This window comes from Cydia strobilella, chromosome 1 (assembly GCF_947568885.1).
Source record: "Cydia strobilella chromosome 1, ilCydStro3.1, whole genome shotgun sequence".
In the NCBI taxonomy this organism is placed as follows: domain Eukaryota; kingdom Metazoa; phylum Arthropoda; class Insecta; order Lepidoptera; family Tortricidae; genus Cydia; species Cydia strobilella.
In genome coordinates this window covers 31,994,962-32,006,175 of record NC_086041.1, presented here as the reverse complement: position 1 = coordinate 32,006,175, position 11,214 = coordinate 31,994,962, and the positions used below count along the sequence as shown (strand labels likewise).

The window sequence follows — 11,214 nt, the reverse complement described above, 5'->3', positions numbered from 1 at the left end:
ACTACGTATCTAAAAACATAACTATTTCCGATAAAGAGTGTTTTATGCGATAAAATAAAAGGCTTCGAAGTTCGCCCTGTACTGGCCCTTGTACGCGGAGATTATTGTGAGTTATTCACAATTGGAACTTTATTGCAGCTTTTCGCGTTATCGGAGTGAGGTAGTGACACTAGTGACATTGACTTTCGTGGTTCGTGCAGTTATGTAATGTAACTGGTTCGAAGTGCAGCCGACAACGAGATCGAGAATGTCATTGTTTGTAATTAGAACTTTATCGCGAATTCATCGGGTTGCTATATTTATATATATTATTGTAGTGCTCGAAAATATTTTTAACACCGGCCGTTTATTATTTTGTTGCAGTTTTTCATCAGATTTTGAAGAGCTTCTCATTCTGGGCAGAATAAATAGGAAATTCCTAAGGGAAATTCTGATTTGGGGCAAAACATAATAATTTTCCGTTGAGTTACGTAAACGTATGGTATTTGGAGGAAGGTTTTGTCGGGCATACAGTAAAATTGAGTTTATATTTGGGCCATTTTTTTTGTCAGATTTTGATAAAAAATGGTAGGTCTGTTAGGGTCAACCGAAATGAATCATTGTAACCGTAATGCCAATACGTACTCACGAAATGCCCTTAATCCCTATGCATGGTTGTATTAATCCTGATATACCTATATTTATTTGATATGATAAGCAAAGCATATTTTATGCATGCGTAGACAGCTTAAAAACTTCTACGCATGCATAAAATGTACTTAATATAAGTATACCCGTTATAGGTGTAATCCTTAACAAATAACCTCTCGAATTACATCTAGGTACTACACTAAAAGTTAAGATACTAATTGGACCTTAAAACTGGCATATAAACTATCATAAAAAATAAATTTCATTTTAATATGAGTTGTAGGTCACACGCCCTGGTACAAAGATTAACCTGAAATTTTAATATAAGCCGCAAAATGATGTTTCAATTCCAACATATCATTAAGAATATAGTTCTTTGTCTGTTTTTACTGCATTTATGCATTAAACAGCCGACAGGGCTAGGAGGGGTGCGGTGGGGAAACCAGTTCTGATTTACCAGATCGTGTGGTATTTTAAAGTGCATGCAAATAAATCGGCCGATGATAACGAACTCGATCGCCGCACAAAGAAATGCAGGGCGGTCATTGCAGTAGCTTAGTCATGGGGGCCCATTTGACTCAAGAATTCACAGGACAGAACGTGACTATACTTCTAACCATTGCAATTCGATATCTCTTAAAATTTTACCGTCCATAAAAGTAGACAGATATCGAAAATAACTTTTACATGTGATAAGTAGGTACTTATGCACTTTTATTTTATGCATTGTAAGAGCAACGCAACTCCCCAATCCGCATTGGGCTAGCGTGGGGACTCTCTCGCATGAGAGGAGGCAGGTGCCCAGCAGTGGGACGTATATAGGGCGAATTATTATTATTATTAAGAGCAACTTGTGTGCTTTACTTCTGGATACATAGGTAGTGTACAAATCAGATATGAGTGTGCTGAGCCCGTTCCTTTTGACACGCAATGTTATTTTTATATATTTTGTAACACAAACTATTTGTTGTGTGGCAAACGGTTTCTTATTCTAACAATATTTCGGCGATATGCGCATTTCGTTAAAAATTACGAAACTTGATATATCTGAGCCCCAGGAGCGGTATTTGACATGCGTTAAGTGACGTTTCGTGTTGAACTTCAGTTGAATGGAAGAAATCGTGTGTTGTCGAATAGGTAAATTTGACATTAGCAATACACAGTTAGGTGACAACGAAACCAAACCGAACCACGCCGAGTTCAGAGCCATTTTAAACCGTATAGTAGTAAGAAAACAAAGTTGATTTTTGTTGCATAATTTTTTCAATGAATGAGTTTTGGTTGTACCAAATGATACTTTCCACAGTTGATGAACAAATGATTCATTCCACTGTTGAACTGATGTTGAAGCCGAAACTGACAGTTGTGCATCTCGAATAGGGCCCCAGTACCAGTACCATGAGTCACTGACAGTGTCAAAACTGACATATACTCTAACGATTACGTTATGGATGGGATTACGTAATTTACTTTCTATACATCTCGCTCGCACTAATAATATGTCAGTACGAGCGAGATGCGGAGAAAGTAAGTTACGTTCACGCTAGCGTATATGTCAGTGCCGAACTGATGGTAGCCGTACAGATAATCAATAAATTACAACCTCTGAAATGCAAAAAAACATAAATCGATACATCGATCGGCTCGCATACGTGCATGTGGGTGCAGAGTTAAGTGTAACAGGAAGTTTGTAGACCTGTTTCGCCCTGCGCGCGCGGTGCCGATGCCGCATCGCTCGATCCAGTTTGATAAAGATCACACTGACATTTTAGGGTTTAAGACCCCGGCAAGCTCGGCCGAATTTCACCTTTCCATACTAACGGAGTTTCGTTCTCATTTTAAAACTACGTGTTGGATTGTAATGAAACTTTGCACATACAATAACATGAGGTATATCTAGGTCTGTAATTAGTTTATATAGCTCTAGTATATAAAACAAACGAAATAGAGCAAAAATAAGTTTTGTATGAAAAACTTAAATTCGCTGTTTTTTTTTACTAGTGTATTATGAAGCTACATAAACTAATTGCAGACCTAGATATGCCTTATCCTATTGTAAGTACAAAGTTTCAGAGCAATCTAGCTAGTCGTTTTAAAATGAGAGCGTAACAACGTTTGTATGGAAAACCGAGGTTGCCGGGGACTCTTAAGCATCCTGTAATAAGTAGGTAGGTACTGCCCTGCCTATACACTCAGAATAATAATTAGTCAATATGTATGAAAACTTACATAGATAAGGATCATGTTTTCACTGTTTTTTACTTAGAGAAAATCATCTAGTAATTATTAATTAGCTACAAGTATCTAGACTACTTTATTTAAACACAGTTCTTGTTATTATTTTACCATTGTTAAATAACAAACGAAACCGTCAACGCCATCTAAACGAGAATAGGCCAAAGGTGGTAAAACGTGGTAGCGTCATCTGTTCGAGAATCAATTTTCTTAGAATTATACAATATACTATAGCATGTAATACCTACTACATGAACACGAATTTACGAACGAGTGTAAATGAAGCTCGAAGTAATTCCTGTTCACACAATATTTTTAATCACACTTGTGAGGAAAAATGGGAAATAAATAATACTTCTGCCTAATTTCGTACGTACATTTACATCCCTAGGAAGACTTAGGGATAGCATCGCTTAGCACGTGTGATAAAATTACACACGCACAGATTTCTCGTTATTATTGAAACATTTTATTCGATCCGCTAGACGTGTGAAGGGATAATTGGTTTAATTGGACATAAATTAAATATTGATTGTACAGCCGAACGTACGTATGAACTTGTATTCTCTACTATGATATGAACTGGTCGTAACAAGTAGCTGTTCTGACAGTAATAACTAATTAGGCGGGTAAGCTAGGTACTATACCGATATAAAATATTAAACGAAGGGATTAAAGGTATGTTGATTTTTTATATCTTCATTTAAGTATCTTACCGCGCAATAACAATAAGTACTTAATACTTGTGCCCGGAGATTGAATCGCCATTATTTATGAGTTTAAGAGTATTTATTATACTTTAAAGTACTGTCATTTGGCGACCATTTATTTTAATAATGGCCAAGGGGCTACTTATCGGAACGATATTAGTATTGTTTACCCAACTCGTGTAAAAATTGCAGTTTTACACACATTGTGGATATGGATACCTACAATTAGTTAGCGGGATTGGTGGCGGTAACGATACAATGGGGTTCGCCGGTCGAAATGTTGAGCAGATAGCGCCAGCTTAGCTTGCCCTGTCAATCCCTAGAATTGTGTCAAATTTTAGTTTTTTTAATGCCCTGGATGCCAGCCCTTTAAGCCAAATCTCATCATATCATATTATATTCTTTGAATCTCATAGAAAAAGGGGCAAGCTATGATGGCGCCATCTCTGCAAACCTTTGACAGTTGCCAACCCCATTATGTCATATAAGAAAGTTAAATGCGCTTTCAGTTTCAGCCTAATCTACTTCTACACGCAAAGACATTAACAGTGCGCCGAAATAAATATAAAACCAATCAATCTCGTGTAATGGAGGCGAAATATATCACAAGGTCTGTCATGTCAAGAGCTGTCAAAAACAATAAGTACGGAATTTAGCAATGACAACCACTATTACCCAGTGAATAGGCATTAGTATGCTGTCACCCTTGCAATTACCCTTACATTTGGCGGTTACTTCATAATAACGGTTAGATCACAGCATGCAGCGCTGACCAAGACTGATGTAGATTCATAATGTACCGCACTAACTACTGATAAGGTGCGCCTTCCTTTGACCATAGTCTTTGATTCGAATAGAAAATTAAATAAACGATAAATTTAACCATTCAAGGTTGAATGGTTTGTGTGTGTATGATAAGGATCCTGACCGAATTTTTAGGCAACTTGTTATTTTTTTTTCGAGAATGAGATTTTTTTGCTCTATTCAGCACAACCCACGATTTTTGACCACTAGAATTTTATACACACAGACCACACAGTATATTGAAAGGTTAATAACAAAAACACGCCAAATTTCAGTTGGGAGAAGTGCAGCTTTTCTAGCAACAGAATCCGCAGCCAGATATAGCTAAACATGCGAACTGTTGAAAATGCACAACATACAAAACGAGAGTTGATCGTACACATATTAAGGTTTAGGTTTAGAGATTATTATTATCGTATGGCAATTATTTTACACTGTACAGTCATTAACTAGTCTATAATCTAAATCTACATTTTTCCAAGTAGGTAATTATTTATAATCTCATATTAGAAATTTTGCACATCAATGTAAAATTGGCGTAAGAACTTTATGTAGATAGTTGAAATAAACTGTTTTATTTATTTATTTTGTTATTCAGAGATTACGAGATTAGGAATAGGCTATAGATCTAACAAAGAAACACTGGGAAACACTCACTATCTTCAATGACGTAGATAAGGTAAGACTACGTTAAGACATAGAGTAACTTATACTAGAGCGGTACTGTCATAGTAAATTTTGTAACCCCAGTAAATTCACTGCCATCTGTCAACACACTTTAAAACTAAAAATAAATATTTATAAAAATACGATAAAATGTATTTAAATATGGATAAATGATTTTTTTATTTGCATTAATTATTTTTATATGATTTTGACCCATGTTCTTTCACTGGTATGCCTTAAAATTATAAATTACAAACGAAACAGTCAACGCCCTCTATACGAGTGTAGGCCAAAACTAGTGGCGCCATCTGATCGAGAATCAAATTTTCGTGATTTTCGAGGCACGTTTTTTCCTTAGACTGTATCCATCTATTACGGAGTTATATTTATCTTTGGTTAAGATCATAGAGTAACTTATACTAGAGCGGTACTGTCATAGTAAATTTTGTAACCCCAGTAAATTCACTGCCATCTGTCGACACACTTTAAATCTAAAATTTTGAAGATTTGTAAAAATACGATAAAATGTATTTAAATATAGATAAATGTTTTTTTTTATTTGCATTAATTGTTTTGATGATTTTGACTCATGTTCTTTCACTGATATGCGTTAAAATTGTTAAATAACAAACGAAACCGTCAACGCCATCTATACGACTGTAGGCCAAAACTAGTAGCGCCCTCTGAACGAGAATCAAATTTTCTTGATTTTCGAGGCACGTTTTTTCCTTAGACTGTATCCATCTATTACGGAGTTATATGTATCTTTGGTTAAGATCGAATACCTATGAGCCTTGATTTTTTAAAGGGTTCTTTGTGCCATTCCCATAGGTGCTCACTCAAGGCTCGGTATAAAGACCTTGCAAATGTAAGACAGATATTTATAGCAATAAATACTTATGACCTACATGAGATCTGAATTTAATGTAGTTATTATAAACCCGCGCCTGCAAAATATTCAAGCTAGTTTTCCTCACTTTTGTGCAATTAAATGTAACAGAGTGGGCAATAATCGGCTGGACGCAGCTGAATAAACCGTTTTTAAACTTGTAATTGTAACTAATTACGGAACCTTGTGCCTTGTGCAGATTTAGTACCTATGCGGCTGCCAGCCTAACATAATGAAATTATACGCTTACGAGTATACAGGACGGTACCTACAGTCGCCGTCAGATATATCGGAGCGGCCAAAGTGCTCAAAAATATCTGAACACGCACATTAACGATAATAGAGGCCTTGTTCCGATATTTATGAACACTTAGGCCGCTCCGTAGGTAGGCACTTAGTTAGGTCCGTTAAAAATAGGTATAAATAAACCAATAAACTGCTTTTTAGGGTTCCGTACCCAAAGGGTAAAAACGGGACCCTATTATTAAGACTCCGCTGTCCGTCTGTCTGTCTGTCTGTCACCAGGCTGTATCTCATGAACCGTGATAGCTAGACAGTTGAAATTTTCACAGATGATGTATTTCTGTTGCCGCTATAACAACGAATACTAAAAACAGAATAAAATAAATATTTAAGTGGGGCTCCCATACAACAAACGTGATTTTTTTGCCGTTTCTTTGCGCAATGGTACTTCTTCGCACTTGGCCGGTTTTTTAGGAAATAATATCTACTACTATTGGGTAAATTATACCTTTTATAAATCTGCTAATGTTTTCCATTCTGCCCACAATTATTGCCGGTTATGTCTAAAACGTGGGTACTCCACAGTTGCACGTAAAATGAACTCCCTGCAGAGGTTTTATCATGAGACTATATACGAGTATCAAGCAAATCTTGTCAGTAAATAAGAACAAAAAAATTATACTCATCCTTTTCTTTTGGGTGCTAGTACTAGTGTAAGACAAAGATACTATGATTATCTCTGTCTATGTTTGAAATGAGACAGTCCCTTGACAGACTATAGGTAAAATATTGACATCGCGCAAATAATCTCCATATGACACTAACGTGTACGAGTATAACGTGGTTTAAAAAATTGGTTAAGTTAATAACATTAGTTAAGTGCATAAAGCAAATAAAAAGAAACATCTTAAGTACCTATCAACTATGAGGATCTGGTATTAAAAAAATAAAATAAAAATACTTCTTCTAATAGTATTTTTCAATGGGCATGGAGACAAGTGTGATAAATACATAAGTACCTAAGTCTACACTATCCGAATATAAATAACATAGTTTTATAATTAAAGTTACATTATTAGTACCTATAAAAACCGTAACTAGTAACTAATTTTAGTTTTGCCAAGTTTTAAAATTTTTATTTCCGGCATTTTAAATACAACAGCGAATACTTTTGAGAACATTAAGTTTCCTGATACATGTACCTATAAAATAATAAAGATTAACTTTGGGTCCGTACCAGAAACAACATCCACGTGACTTTGTCCCTCATCTTCGGCAGCATAAACTCCTGGAAACTACTGGATCGACAGCGCCATGTCCACTCTCTCAGGCAAATATAACAAAGGCATCTCGCAAAACTATCCTACGAACATTCCAAAAGTCCGCGGCTCCCGCACTTGGTACAACTAAGCGAAATCTTCAAGCCCTATATTCGGTTTTCGAACTAGAGGAAGCGGTTCGCTTCTAGTACGCGAGTGCTTCGCGCGCGCGCTGCGGCCAACTACGCCGCTCGACAATCCGCGTTGACCTTCCCAATTAAGAATTAATTAATTACTGCACTTTCTTATGATACGGCTCTAGGAGAGAGAAAAACATTATAATACAATAAACTTTATTAATAACGCAGACATTTTTACATTAATTACAATTTTTTTTGTTAAAACTGTTTGTAAGGCAAAATATATTATCTAAATTATAACAAATGAAAAGTATATTGAATTCTGATAGTATGTCTACTCTGTCTTCTTATAGTAAAGAAGAAGAGAGAAGAACTAGGATTAATTACGACTGGTACTACTTAGATTATTTGATCAAAATTGGAAAATCAGAGCCCATCGTCAACATAGAAAAATCGAAAATCGTTATCAGTCCTTCTATCGCTCTTGCATGTCTGAGCAACGGAGAGGAAGATAACGTTTTTCTTCTTTTCCATGTTGGCAGTAGGCCCTCAGGTCTAAAATGACGCCGTTCTTAGGTGACGCCGCGCCAGCGCTTTGCGCCACCTATAGCATAGGCATTGGTCTCCGGTCTCATACGTACGCTCATCCGGAGACCAATACTGGAGGTAAGAATGCGGGATCGGCTCCTATAGAGTTAGTGTCCGTAGTAAGGGTCGTGGTGGTAGGCGGGCGTCGGCGCCGCGTACTGTGGTTCATACTGCGGCTGCGGGGGGTAAGCAGGGGCCTGAAACAATTTTATTTATTAGGTTAGTATTTTATAAAATTAAGCTTTCTTTTCTTTTGAATCTACTGAGCTCAAAAGCTAAACAGGGGGCCTAACGCCAAACGAAAAGGAAATATGTAATGACAGATGCTACGACGTGACTATTTCGATACATAAAAATTTAGCATTCAAATGGCATTTTCTCTTGTCATCTTGACTAGACCCCCAGGTCGCTCGTAATTACTAATTATATTGTTGCCAACCAGACTTTCATAAAACACGTACGCATTCGAAACCTGATTTACAGACCGCAAATGAGGTCCAGGGGTCCAGGAAAACTACGTTGCGCATGTTTCGACCTAAGTTCCTAAGTACGACCTTTTTGGCTGCTATAAGCAATTATTACAATAATAGTCTCATAATACAGTTAACACATAGGGTTATTAATTGTTCCAAACAGTTTAAAAAAATATTTTTATGACACGTACCTACCTATGTAGGTAGAGGTATATCAACATTATCAACGCACTATTACGTAAGTAAGAGTGAGTCGATATAGGCATTTCAGTTACAATCCGTTAAATAAAAAATACGAACATACAAGTTGTCACTCACCTGAGGATAGTTTTGGTAATTCGGTTTCTTTTCCACCACCAGTTCTACCGGCTTCTTCTTTAAATGGTACTCCAAAAGCTCCTTCAGCTTCAGCCTGGTGATGAGGACATTCGCCGCGAGGGCTTTGTCGAAGGCCTTGAGCTCCTTTATCTTGGCCTTGATGGCCCAGAGGCCGTCCTTGAGGAGGTCCAGCTTGCCGGGCTCGAGATCTTCTTGGTACTCGTCGTGGTCGTAGGAGGGCGTGTCGTAGGCGGCGCGGTACAGTTGCTGCTCTTCGGGGTCGAGCTCGGCGAAGCGGGGCACTTGCCGGGTTAGCACTGGAATGTGTAGGGGTTGAATGTTTCCGTCTATGTACGTGTAGAAAGAGCTTCTTCCGCTGAACAATGGCTATAAGATCAGATGTAGGTAAGGTAAGAGAAACATACTTTATTTTTCTCGGGGCAAGAGACACCGTATGAGGAGTCCTTCTTTTGTGTTTTTAAGTTAATTTAATTTTTAACACACTTACTCAAAACGACGTTTTTTTCCACCGATTTTTGGCTCATATTCCTAGATAGGTATTAAACACGCGTGCTTTTTCAGTATATTATAACACTCGTGCTTTTTCATTATATTATCCGACTGAGTTAAGAAGGTAACGATTGCTAATAATATGCATGGAAACGGAGCCTTCTTTAATTGGTCGGACTGGCGAAATTTGATTAATATGAATGTTTATTTTTTTTCCTCGCAAGTGTGTTGAAAAACGTCGTATGAAACGCGTGTGCATTGGTCATTACACACATTGGCTTTCTTATTGCGCGCTCGCTTACTGCTCGTGCGTACAATATCGCCTCGTGTGTAACGACCAACTTAGCATACTTGTATCACAATGTACTATGCGTGACCTTTTGTAACTTACGTGATTATTAGTAAGTACTTATTAGTTTAGTTTTTAATATCTTTAAGTATCTCTAAATGCTTATTTTCCCTACAAGTGTTCCTCTTGCCCAATAGTTTTTCTTACCTCACCTAACATTAGTACTCATTTTAGCGATCGACTATATGCTAGTGACGCTGGTCGGGTCATGTGCTTTTTATGCGAAAATACGTCACATACATTAACTATTATGATGAGATATTCAGAATACGAAATGTACGGAAATAGTATCTAGCGTATAACGACACAGCCTCGGGGCAAATAAAAGCAATAATATAAATATTAGAAATTAGTCAGAAGGTATAATAAACGGGTAATCACTAGATTAAGATTTTATATCATTATTACATGTTTTACCCCCCCCCCCCCATTTAGTACCTTTTGCATAAAGTGAGTATAAGCGTAAAATTAAATACAAAAAAAACTGCCCATGGAAAAGTTACAAAGAAGAACTGTAGGAAAGCATATAACTAGGTAAGTACCTAGTTAATTTTCTGCTTAGGATTTATTATTTATGTAGGAAATAGATTCTCGTATCGTTAATGTAAACATAAATGGTATTTACCTGGACTGATCACCATCACCAGAATAGTGTATCGCAACATGTTTAACATGTAGAAAGCACCACGTCACCGCACAAGACTAGGCGGAATGTGAACAAAGTGCAATGGACGTTGGCGACGGCAATGGCGCCAGCGTTTGATTCTACCCTCAAATTTCAACAACCTCGAAAATATCCACATCAACATCTCGAATACATTACCCGCCACTTTAGTAAATTCGCTGCTAAATTATTCAAACGAAAAAACCACTCCCATTGTTAATATTATCTACTTAAAAAAAAAACTTAAATTTGCTAAGCATAAATATAGAAACGATATTCTTATACCGAGTCAATATTAATCGCATCCGCGCTTGTTGGAATGGAAGGTCCGCCCCTTGTATAATGAGTGTGATATATGTAAGTAATATTAGCTTTTGCCCGCGACTTCGTCTGCGTGGAGTTAGTAATTTGGGTAGCTTATTTTTTATCCAATCTGCTTTTTATCGATTTCCCATACAAACTTCCACCCCCCTTTTCACCCCCTTAAAGGATGATTTCTGGGATAAAAACTACCCTATGTACTTCCCCGGGTCTCAAACTAGGTATATCTCTCTATCTCTATACCAAATTTCATCTAAATCGGTTCAGCGGTTTAAGCGTGAAGAGGTAACGGACAGACAGACAGAGAGACAGACACACTTTCGCATTTATAATATTAAAGTATGGATATATGGAAAATTCAAACTTGACAATTGCTACTGCACGCCAGGAAGCGGAGCTGCCCCCTACACGCACG

General features: G+C 37.2%; 1 protein-coding gene across 1 annotated transcript; it reads right to left on the bottom strand.

Moving 5' to 3' along the window:
- Window positions 1–7,392: 7,392 nt before the first annotated feature.
- Window positions 7,393–10,598, bottom strand: LOC134743388 (uncharacterized). The gene is made up of 3 exons (XM_063676779.1): window positions 10,440–10,598; window positions 8,956–9,272; window positions 7,393–8,361 (listed from the first exon to the last, which is right to left on the bottom strand). Exons 1-3 carry the CDS (start codon window positions 10,486–10,488, stop codon window positions 8,272–8,274), a joined length of 456 nt encoding a protein of 151 aa, XP_063532849.1. The 5' UTR covers window positions 10,489–10,598; the 3' UTR covers window positions 7,393–8,271.
- Window positions 10,599–11,214: the final 616 nt, after the last annotated feature.